At 39.9% G+C, this 12,293-nt stretch overlaps 1 protein-coding gene across 4 annotated transcripts in view; it reads right to left on the reverse strand.

Moving 5' to 3' along the window:
• The window catches only part of dock4b (dedicator of cytokinesis 4b), a 138,539-nt gene that overhangs the window by 87,010 nt on the left and 39,236 nt on the right, over positions 1-12,293 (reverse strand). For all 4 annotated transcript variants that reach the window (XM_039601241.1, XM_039601240.1, XM_039601242.1 and 1 more), the window contains exons 3-7: positions 11,021-11,061; positions 8,317-8,372; positions 8,112-8,208; positions 7,383-7,531; positions 4,407-4,491 (exon numbers count right to left, since the gene is read on the reverse strand). In XM_039601241.1, coding sequence (XP_039457175.1) covers positions 4,407-4,491; positions 7,383-7,531; positions 8,112-8,208; positions 8,317-8,372; positions 11,021-11,061 — 428 coding nt within the window. The remainder of the gene's footprint in view (positions 1-4,406; positions 4,492-7,382; positions 7,532-8,111; positions 8,209-8,316; positions 8,373-11,020; positions 11,062-12,293) is intronic.

The following is a 12,293-nucleotide window of genomic DNA, read 5'->3' on the forward strand; positions in this document are numbered from 1 at the left end:
GGATTTTATTACGAGGTTATTTTCAGTGTGTCATTTCAGCCAGCAGCCCAGCGGGAACAGTGTGTGGTTATGTGACAGCTTCAGCATGACTAGACACAAAGCATAGACATGACAGGCTGGCAGCTTGACTTGCAACACACAATGGTGTGGTCAACAAGGAGAGGCTGAGAGGTAGCTGAACAGAGAACGAGAACATGACCGTGTGTGTGCCAGCCAAACTGTCCTACAGACTGTCAAACGACAAGGAAATTCTAGGGAAGACAGGTCAAACTGAGGCCACAAACTTGTAGCAGTTCCTTCTGTCCTTTTCTACATCAATGTTTAAGCCTCTTTTCATCCCTTTTTTAAACTTGAGGATGAAAGTCGTGCAGGAAGTTAAAGAGCTGTATGAAGGCTTGTCTCTCTTTAGTGATAAGCTGAACCATAAGAGCAATAGAAGAAATATTACAACCACATGTCCAGGGCAAAGAGCTGAGCTATGATCTATTACTACAGAGTGAGCTTCCACTGTTAATGAAGTCATCACTGGGGGATCTAAACTCAAGTTTTCTCTGCTCACGCTCTGAACTCAGTCCCCGAGGAAAACAATGGAAAGCCTAAAGCTGATTAGTCTTTGCTCTACACATGACTCCCATGAGCTAATTAGACATAAAGGGTTTTTTTTCTCACTTTAAGCTAGGACCAAACATAGTGTTTCAACAAGCATCTGTTTAAAGGATTTAAGTCCAATAAAAATCTGGTCCTCCATCTCCACAAATATTTAGTTTTGATGCATTTTTGTCATATGGTATTACAAAGTAGGGTTTTTTTTCCCCCCTAATCTGACAAAAAGAGAAAATTGTTGATTTACTATGCTGTTCTTCACTAATTCTTCAGGGAAGCATATGTTTTCAGGCTGCTACATACACTTTTCCAGACAGTCACTAATACAGGGTTTCTCCTGGCACACACTAAAGTAGCTGTGAATGTACCCCAGAGGAAAATCATCAGGAAATGATTTAGTCAAGGATATAACGCTTTTGAATACTTTTTCAAATGGCCAGCAATAAGACGAAAATGTATGTATTTCTGTTATGTGCGGTAACACAGACTGAAGTATCAAATAATACTTATAGGCACAGCTACCCAACCCCAAAGGCCCATTCTGAGCCAGGAAAACTCCGTACTGCTGCCTGTGAATAATCACTATTACCATATGTAGATGTTGTACCTTTGTTCAAGGGAAAAATGAAAAAAAAAAAAAAAATTCATTTGGGGTTTTTTTCCTTGTAGATGTATTATTTTATTATCAGAAAATTCAGAGCTGGGTTTATTTCTCCTAAATCCACAAGCTTGGAATTTTTGCTAGGAATACCACCACCTTCTATGACCCTGTAATTAATTTTCCTTTGTTTTTTTAAATAGACTTTAATTGGCATGCATATACCATGTTTACATTTACAGCGTTGTTTCTCATAATATAGAATGAGAAGGGCTGATGAGATAGCATTAGGTATTTACAGGCGTACATAAAATCTCTTTTTAATCCACAGTCTTTGCTTGTTTTCATTCTCACTCGGCAGATATCACACAATTCCTTGAAACAATGCAGCAGTTAAGCCACATTTTCCTACAGTAATACCGCACTGGCACTTCAGCACGCGCACACAGGCAAACACGCACACAAGTACACACAGAGACACCGCATAATCCCCATGTCAATTTAATTAAGCCACGCCGCAGAAGCACCGACAGAAACAAAGACACGGTTCTCACAAACAAAGATCTCACAGGGAAATATTGATGTAATTTGGACTCATTGAGATATTGCATCTTGGTGTGAGGTTTCCTTGCGTATTTTCGTAAGTGGATGGCGGCGGTGAATGCCTGCCCCTTTATCTCGACCCAGTATGGAGAAATGGCAGTCACTTGTTCATTTTATACACCGTTTAATAGAGGTGGAGAAAGCTTTCTTTGTGCTTTTCCTGCTTTTGTTTTGACAACAACAACAAAAAAATAACAGATGGATTAAGAGCTTCAATTACCCTTGCGAAGGAAGAGCCGACACAGAGTGTGTGTGCGCGTGTGTGTGATACAATTCCCCCCACACCATATGAGGGCAGAGAAGTGGTTGCCATGGTAGCAGCGATTGGGGCTTGGAGAAAGTGGGAAGGAGAGGCAGGGAGCAAACAGTAGGGAAAGGAAGGAGAGAAATACAGAAGCAGATGGATGAGGGGGAAAAAAGAAAAAAAATCAGTCCATCAAGTGTACCTCATGCGAGGATGAGAGTGGTATCAGTAACTCGCTGAGCTTACTCTAAATTTGTTTTGCCAAATGCTGGTTCTAAGGGTCAAGCATGGACTTCCGATCCTAAAGCTTTAGCCCGCACGGAGACGTGTTCAAGGTTCTCGGAGAAAGCTGATATGTTAACAGCTCAGTAAAATGCAGAGAAACATGTGGTGTACCAGAAAAAGCTCAAAAAAGGTTATTAAATACTATGAGCGAAATCCTTCAGCTTCCTTTACAGCAGTCCTATAACCGTTAGAGATCAGTGCCATAGATTTTTATATAAGCTGCTCTTCAATTTCAAACTGGAACATGGCCCTGTTGTGCCTTTCCTTCTTCTCTCTCACATACATACACTTTCCCAGCAGTGTATGCTCATATTAACTGTGCTAAAGTCACAGAAATGTTGTCACTGCGCACACAAGTAAAATCTCAGGCTTTAAACTCCTGTAAATGCTCTACTTCCAACCATTTATAACCTGCAGCATAGACATGGTGGAGACCTCCAGCTCTGTGACTCCAATTAACATCAATCTGCCTTTGTTGGGACACCGCTCAATCAAAGCAGCCATGAACCTAACTCCAGTACTCAGATGGTGTTATTAAGAGAATAATATTACAAATAAGTGTTTTAAAAAAAAAATTTCAGTAGAGCTGTTACAAAGGAAGAACTTACCCAGGGAGATAATTACTATCTTCTGTACCAGACTAAAAACATGTTTTTCAGTGTTGTAACATCACCCATTTTAACTCTCTAGTCGATGCTGACTGACTCGCTTATGGTGCAAACCTTGAGTGGCCACTGGGGGAATTGCAGTTTTGTCACTTAAGCGTTTACTTAATTCTTCAGCTCCGGATGTTGCCACTTAGTACCAACTTGAGACTCCATAATCAGCTCCAGCAGTTGCATCACAGCCGGATGGTAATGCAGCCAACCCTGATGAGACTCTCCCTGTGCTACCTTTGGTATTTCATAGCAGCAAGAGTTTTCCACTTCTATCAATTTCTAGCACATTTCCATCATGTATTTTGTACAGGTACAAATACGGGCACTGGTTCACACAGACTGAAACACTAGTCCATTGTTAGGTTCCACAGTGAGATGGTACTTTTAACAGATCATCCTGCATCTTCATCATTTTCTGCCAATTTTTGTCCCAAAAACTCAGATTCAGATGGCATCTACATGTAGAAATGGATCTAAGAAACTGGCATGTACGATAATGAGTGCTAGATTATGCTTCTCAGCATGGTATTTTCAGAAACTTTACATAAGTGAAGTGAGAAGCGGTACCCACGAGCACCAATTTCTGTTTGAGGAAGCTAGGTGAGCCAATCAGAACCCCATCATCCTTTTGTTGAAGCGGGGACTTAAAGAGACGGGTGCGAAAGCAGCTACTTTTACACAATGAACTGAAAAGTTCCACAGAAAATTGAAGTGTCAATTCTGTAAAGTCAAAGAGTAAAAAATATGAAACTGGAAGTGAGTATAGCAGGTCCATAATGTCTGCTGTGCCAAGGTAGCAAGGTATTATGTGAGCAGCTAGTTCATACACGACCTCTGCTATCTATCTGACAACATCTGTCAGCTTCGAGAAAGAAGCTGACAGATGTTGTCAGTGATAGACAGTTCCTTAAATCCACTTAGAGGTTGGCAAGAAGTACAATATACTCAGAGGTCAGACATGTTTTGGTTGTTTGCCATCTGTTGTATAAAGCTACCCTTGGCAGCAAATGACAGTTCCTATTAGAAAGTGGATAGATTGTGTACAATACAACAGTAACCCTAAATAGATCTGTATCATTGTCTACATCCTGTATCCAGCCTAAGCCACTGGCTCTAAATTGTAAATACACTGGACATTAAAAAGACAAATAACACAGGAACTCTAAAGCCACCAATCCAAACTCCTGCCATCGATGTCACTGTCATTCAGTGTCACTGTCCACTCTGCAGGGCAACAACCTCCCAGCAGAGCATTGCTTTCTTTACTTTGTGAGTGTCTTGTGAGCTGTGCTGAATATAGAGTTTTTATAATACTCTTTCCAAGATGAATCTAGAAGAGAACAGCTCCTTTAGGCATCTGCACTCTGGATGGGATCTTAATCTGAGAACAGAGAAGAACTGTGAGGACACTTACCAGTCTGTAAAGCTCTGTGACACTGATTTCATCGGGGTCCACCATACTAAACTCTCGCCTCGGGACCAGGTCCAAGCCAAGCTGTCTGAAACACAAAGTCACAGAGAGTATTAATACACTGAAGCTGCAAAATACAAACAGATAACACAGTACATGGATTACAATGAGTGTTAATTAAGATGCTACTTTATAGCTGCACTGAGCATCAACAACAAAGCGAACAGACCCACAAACACTCAAAGCACAGCTGTCACATCACCCGTCAGTCGCCTAAATACATTTGACAGCTCCTCTGTGGAGCAGATGAAAGAAAAAATCCTCTCCCTTTAGCCCCCTGCTATGCCTACTGTCCTCTTTATCCTCCTTCCTCTCCTCCATCCTTTAACCTTGCCTTCCTCTACATTCTTGTTTGTTCCATAAACACTAACTCTTACATGCTCACATCCTCCTGGTCGGTGGTATTAGTGGACCAAAACAGCACACTTGAGTGTGTCTCCTTTTCGCCAATAACAGAGACAGGCCAGGTCGACCATACAGCAGCGAGGGATGCTCATCGCCAGGGAGGGATGTGAACCATGTGTGTGTGTTTGAAGAAGGCCCACAGCAGGGAAATGAAGGGGAGCGAAGGGTAAAGGACAGACAGAAAGAGAGAGGGACAGGAGTTGTGAGGATTTCTTTTTTTGTCCCTCTCTCTCTCCCTCTCTCTCTCTCTTGCACCCCCACGGCACAGAGAGGATAGAAAGAAGAAAGCAAAGTGAGAGGAAGGATGGAGAGAGTGCTGTCTGTGTGCGGGAAAGAGATTGTACTGAGTGAAGAGTATGCCTACAGGGAGGGTAGGTGACAACAAAAGGCAGAAGAGAAAGGAGAGATGAAGAGAAAAGTGAGAGGCTGAGGAAGAAGGAGGGAAGTTAGAAAGCTGCAAGAAACTCCAGGAAAGAAGCAGAGAAAGAAATGAGAGATGAAACTCTTATTCTCAAATGCAGTTTCCTTCAAGTTTTAGATGAGTAGCACCACTTCTAATGGAAGAGCCAGCTTGTCATGGTGGCTTTACAGATTTTACTGTGTGTCAGTAACTAAAAATACTCCTCATATTTTTGGTAATTCTCAAAGTATAGTGAGTTTTTTTTAGACTGATTACACAACCTTCCCTGCAGTAAAAAAAACAAAACAACAAAAAAACTTTCTTTAAACTTTAAACTCTGCAGGTTCTCCCTCACAGTCCACATAAAGTTTGATTTATCTCATTCATTTATTTTGTGGAAGACTGTCATACTGCAATGCCGTTATGCAACTGAGAGGTTGGAAAGAATTATATTCAAAGAAGCGCCAAGCTTTTCAAGTCAGCTGCTGAAAAGGATTTCTGTGCTGATGGAACATCAAGCAAAGTGAACTACGAACGCACTGATTGGATTTGCCAGATCTGTCTCATTACAATATTAAGTGCTCGAATATTGGCCAATGTAAGAGTGATCCTCGTTAAAGTTAGAAAAAACACTGAATTCTAACTATCAGTCTGAAAACTAACAGTTTTCAGCATCACAAGAATCAGTGGCAAGCTCAAAAAGGGAGAGAAAAAGAAAATCATCTTCACTTGTTTTGTGTTGACTGTGTGCTATACTAAAGGCACTCTTGATAGGTGATTTGCAGGAAATCTACGCCGTAACCTCTCATTTACCCTTTCTTCCTTTTGCTTTCCTGGGTCCCCACTCTTTGTTGTCATCAGTTTTGGATCCATTTTCATTTCTATTTATTTCCATTTAAATATTCAATTATATGTCACTCAGGCTTTTCAGCTTCTTCGTACATTCCCTCAGCCCATTTCGGTAGTTTCAGCCATCTCCCTTCAGGAATCACTGACATTTGTGAATCCTTATATCATATTGAGACAATGATTATTGATTATTTAGAAACTGGCAAAAAAAGTTGCCGGAAACGTACAGAAGTAGCAGTACTGAACTGGCCAGTGACAACAGTTGCAGTCTTTTTTTTCTTTTTATTATCAAATGGCATTGCATATGAAACATCAGGACATGACCAAATGGTAATTAATGCATCAATTATGCTAATTATGCAGCTGGAAATCAATGTCGTAACTTAACCAGAAACTCCTTTTAACCCCACGCTGTAACCTTGCACATAACCTGACGTGCACCTCCAGTGAAATATATCTGCACACAAGGTTGACACATCAAAATAAGATAACGGCCAAAATGTCAAACTTAAGGCTTAAACTTAACTTAATTATTTTCTACTGTGGATCTAGTCATTTTACAAATGAGAAAAAGAATGCCCACTGATGCTTGATTTATATCAGTATTGAAATATATCCAGTGAGTTACTCATATCTGTATTGGATTAGGGCATCCTTACCAGCAACTATGCCCAACAACCTCATTTAGGCCAAAAGCCCCCCCTTGCCATTTTTTTTTGCTTCACATCCTTAACACATATAAGGCTGCTGAGTTAATAAAATGAGCTCCCTGTTACTTCTGTGGAAATTTGTACTTTGAACTATTAGAGAGGAGGTTTTTTCTTTTAATTCTGTTGATGCTTCTATTAAATGTGACCTATGCTATAAATAATCAGGTCATCGTATGTATAAGTAACCCCATAAACCAAAAAAAATTCACTCTTAAATGTCAGAAGCCCCATCCATTTGCTCTCCCTGTTTGTGAGAGGCAGCCAATCAGGAGAAAGCTGGCTTTCAGGAAGGGCTAAAGGAGCTAAACTGGATTGTTTCAGACACAGAGTGACCCAGGGAGCTTCACAAAAGCCCACTATAAGATGAATAAGGATACAATAAGCTAAGTTGGAAATGAGTATAGCAAGCCTCTTTAAATCACCTAAAATCAAAATCCTCAGTGGTAGGAGCAGTTTAAATAATGAATTATTGGTTCTTGAAATGGAACAATGCAAACATGTCTAAAAGCCACATGTGGACATTGTAAACCCTCTCACTGCCCTTATTCTACTCACTCGTTGCCCCAATCCAATCTTGCTGTGATGTGCTGCTTGACGTCCCTCAAACGGTCATGAGTGAGGTGGCCAACCAGCACCTGCCTCCTCAGGTCCAAGATTTCATTCATCACGTGCCAAAGCCGGTGGAACAAATCCCCCTCATTTTTCTGGAGGTTTGGAAAAGGGGAGAAAAGAAGAGGGGGGGGGGAAGAAATGAGAAGAATAGCAGTCAAAGACAACGAATGAAAGGAAAATTCATAATCAGCTGCAGACAGAATGAGGATGACAGAAGGAAAGGCACAGATAAGGAGATCAAAATATACAGTTGTGCCAACGCTGCCACCCAAAAACATAAGTGAAAACATGAAAAGTGACGGAACGCACATTAGAGAACCAAATCGACACTGAGAAGAAGACAGCGACCCAGAGAGAGAAGACAAGAAGAGCTTAAAATGGATTTGTGCAAATTAGCTTCAGTGTCCTGCTGCTTTTTGCTGCAAATGCATGCTCTTTGATCTAGACGTATTCATCAGCTCAATTTAATCAGCACCCCAGATAGTTTAATAGGCCACAAACACAATCAATCCGACTAATGAATGCATATAAAAAAAAAAAAAGCTTTGAATGTTTGTGGCTTTCTGAATTACCCAGGGCCAAATGAACTCCAAAATTGCAGTTTCAGTTAAGCAGCAGTGACGACAAATCGATGCAAAGTGTGCACGTGTGGTTATGTGTAAGAGTTCTTACCACATAGAGCTGCTTCCACATGGCACCCCAGTCTCGCAGAGTTGATGTCATCTCTGTGATGACAGAGTCTTCATCAGGGATGACTGTCTCGAATTGCCTACAAACAAACATCAGCACATGAACGAGAATTAAATAACGTAACCTTAAATATAAAACCACAATATGAACATGGAAAGAAAACCAAAGGAAAGACATGTAACGTTACCCTTTGTTCTTGACGTGGGCATTCTTTAAGTGGATGTAGCTGGATGGAAAAATCCCCTTTAGGCAAGAAGATAAACAGGTTAATGAGAATGCTCCGAGAGTCATTTGCTTCCCGTTGTAATTAGCATTTAACAGCGGTGGATGTGAAAATGACGCACATAATCGATACAGGGCTAAGAGTGTTTGTGGACTTGGAAAAAAAAAATAGGAAAATGGAGGGAACAGAGGGATAAAAGCAAGCAGCAATGACATTCAGTAGACAAGCAAAGGTTTTAAAAAGCTGTTTGTGTGTGCGCACATGCTGTTTGACGCTAATAAACTGCAAGATGTCCCCACTGACTTGGGGAAGATCAAAGTAGTATTGCAGTAAATGCAAAACACAAACACACACTTGACTCCTCAATTGGCTCTTATTATGATATATTATTCTGCACATGAGCTTTTAAAAGTGGTAAAAATATCAGACTGACTGCACGCACCACTCTTCTTTTGTTGGGAAGTTGGGATGTCATCGCCCCCAGTGATATAGTTTGAGTATATCTCGAGTCAGGTTTTGACTTTTTGGGAAGTGGTGGTAATAAAAAGATGAATCATTATGACTTATGAATCTAATTTCCACAATCTGCGCACAGGTGGTTTTATGGTAGATCATTCATGCGATTGGTGGTGGCTGAAGGTTATTTAACATCTTGTCAGATTTGGATTCATTTATATTCCGTTGCACTTAATAATTTTAAAAAAGTAGATTAAATTATAGTAAATTAAAATAGAGAAACAAAGTTCTGGGTTATCTTGATATCATCTCTTGGCATGTATTAAAAACAACTATATATTCCTCTTTCTCTAGGTTTGCTTCAGCCCAGTTCTTGAAAAAAAGTCTTACAATTCAGCACTCATCCTAAAACACCTCCAGGTACTTAACCGGGCAGTTATTTTTGAGTATTACCTAAATTAGCTTAATTTAACAGTTAACAGGGCAGTAAAACATGATGTATAAAATCAACCCCCCACCTTTTTTTTTTTTTAAATGCTTACAAAGTTTGCTGACTTTGCTCATTTCAGGATTATTTGACTGTTACGTTTGTCTCTTACATTGTATCTAATCAGTGCAACGGCTAGGTTTACACAAAGAAAATTTTGGGGGGGATAGTTGGGACATTTATCCTACGACCACGATCTTTGTTGTGATTTGTAATAGAGTTTCTCTCTCATACATTACTGTGCAAAAGTCTTGAGCCACCCCTGATTTTTTTATATTTTGCTAGGAAAATGGGTAACAGGTACAGCGATTTATTGTAAAATGTCCAAATATATATGAAATACAGTATATACGCAAAAACCAAATAACTTTTTGTTTCAAAATATTTAAAATCAAAATTTGGTATGACCACTGTTAGTCTTCAACATGGCCTAAACTCTCTTAGTCAAGCTTTCTTTTAATTTCTTTAAGTAGTCTTCAGGAATAGTTCTCCAAGCTTCCTGATGGACACTGAAAGGATGTTGTTGGATTTTGGCTTCATTTTGTTTAATTTTCTGTCAACATGATCCCACACTCTGGGATCTCTGAGGAGTCCAATCCATGACTAATGATGTTCCATTGTGTGTTTTTACTGCATTACTACATGCATTTACTGTATATTGCATTCCACTGAGATTGTTTCTGATGAGGCTTCAGCAAAGAGTAGCTGGATCACCTGAAAGGTCAGACGCATCTCTCAGCTCCTGTGTCAGGTCTTTGCTGGAATTCTTCCTCGTTCTTAGAGACGTGACTTTCAGTTCTGTTCATCTGCTGTAGGCTTTTTTTTTTTAGGCCTGTCACTTCTTCTTTTTTCCAGTTTCCTCAAATTCTTTAAGAACACCTGACCATGTCAAGAAATGCCAAGTATGCAGCTAATAGTTCTATAGTAATCACATGGGCTTTTTCTTTAACTAAAGAAACAGCAACAACTTGAACAGGCTGTGTTTTTACTACAGCCTGTTAGCAACCAAGTGACTAAAGATACAGTTTTGTTGCTAAGTTGTCTGTTATTTGCAGACTCAACAGTGATTCATCCCTTGGGTTAGGTGCCTTTTTTATGTTTCAGTGATTCATAGTGTCGAGTGGCTCAACAAAAAAATTATTCCTCTGAAAATGGTTAGGTACAAGGACTGGAAGATGAAAATCAGTGAAAAAGCAGCACCTTCAGAAATCCTGGAGAACTATTGCTTAAGTCCTCCTTTAAAATCATTTTTATAGCTCAAGACTTTTGCACACTTCTAGTAATTTCCTGGCTAACATCAGTGTACTTGTGTATCAGCAGCATGTCTGTTCGTAATGAAAGAGAAACCTCTCCTCCGCTGGTGTTTAAGTGTGCACACAAACAGGTGTTTCCACTTGTCTGAGTAGATCTGGCTGATTATAACTCTGACGTTGGGTGGAGCACTAGAGAAAATCACATAGTGTCACCAAACTATATGCAGGGCTGCTAAGAGCAATTTTCAAAGTAGGGAACCTGACAAGTCATACCACGAAAAGACAGGTGTTCCTGCTAACATCTGTCATCTCAGCTAGTGAAAGTGCTAGTTTTTGCTAACAACGACAGTTCCAAGAGAGTCTTTCAATTCAAATGCATGACACCAACTAATACACAGAGAAGGAATCAGGTTTACTGAGAGCATAAGTAGACAGGACGAGAAAAAAAAATATCATGGAAAGGTTTGCACACCTTCACATTTGGGTTCTTCAGGATGAATCCTCTGTACCATCCTGCAGAGAGAGAGCGAGAAAGAGAAAACACTACTTTAATTTTACAGCCTGTTCCTGTGAATATTACACATTTATATTTTTGTGTCTTTCCTGGAGTGCAGAGGGAAAGTGGAAAAGAAAATGAATTACTGTATATCTATTAAGAGCAGAGCAAAGAGATGTATGTGCAAAAAGGAAGTTGTATAGTCCCCTTCCCTTTTACAATATTTCACAACAAAGCCATTAAGCCTGTGGTTTACTAAGTTTCATGTGAAAATGCATACTTGGGTTATCAGTATAGTTATGACAACATTATTGTCAATGGAACAACTTCCTCATAAACTTGTTATTTTAGGCAAAGCAACAAAACTTCTCTTCTTCCTATTCTGTGACTGGAATCTAAGGCAACCAGAGCACCATTTGGTAAAATGTTTTGAATTCTCACACAGCGACTGGGGACAGAACCCTGAATATTTTCACCATTTTTCTATATCACTCCAGTACAAATAATGGGCTGAAGGTGAATTAGCATTTTCCATATACTTTGTTAGGCACTGGATTCTTTGGTTCTAGCTGGGCTCAAAGCGCCCTGCAACACCGTTTTTTCAATATTTATCACAGACGCCCTCTTTTCTAATCTTTACCAAAACTGGCATGCATGATATTCATGTCTCATGAATGCCAAATAAGCCCTTTAAAGGCCAGTCACCATCACTGCCAGTCAAAATTGAGAGTGACCACATTCTTATGAAATTTCACCTGTACTTCGCCACACAAACAGCAAAAACATGTTTTTCCTATCAGCGCTTACGCTCGTGGTTTTGACGTTTCTGACTATGATCTGACACACTGCTCGGGTTCCTTGTTACTTTGCAGGTATAGATTTTGAGATTTTATGTGTTAAGGCACACCACTCAAAAGCAATGAGGTACAGAGGAATGTATTTCTTAGCAACCCGTGTTTGCAGTGACCACAGGTTAATGCACAGCCGAATACAGGAGGAAACATGCAACACACAAAGCCGCTGAAAAGCACTATAAATATCAGTTTGCCTTGTCATAACAAAGGTTGAAGAAAAAAAATACAAAGCAAAGACAGGAAAAAAAAAACTGTGGTTTAGCATTTACTCACACTCTACTCTCAGCTCAAGCCAAATTAGTACATACTTGATGCTTTTGCAAATCCCAACACTGATAGAAACAATCTAATACATTCAAATTTGCAGAGGCTTTGAGCTGATGATCTTTTCCAGA

This window comes from Oreochromis aureus, linkage group 17, assembly GCF_013358895.1.
Source record: "Oreochromis aureus strain Israel breed Guangdong linkage group 17, ZZ_aureus, whole genome shotgun sequence".
Lineage (NCBI taxonomy): Eukaryota > Metazoa > Chordata > Actinopteri > Cichliformes > Cichlidae > Oreochromis > Oreochromis aureus.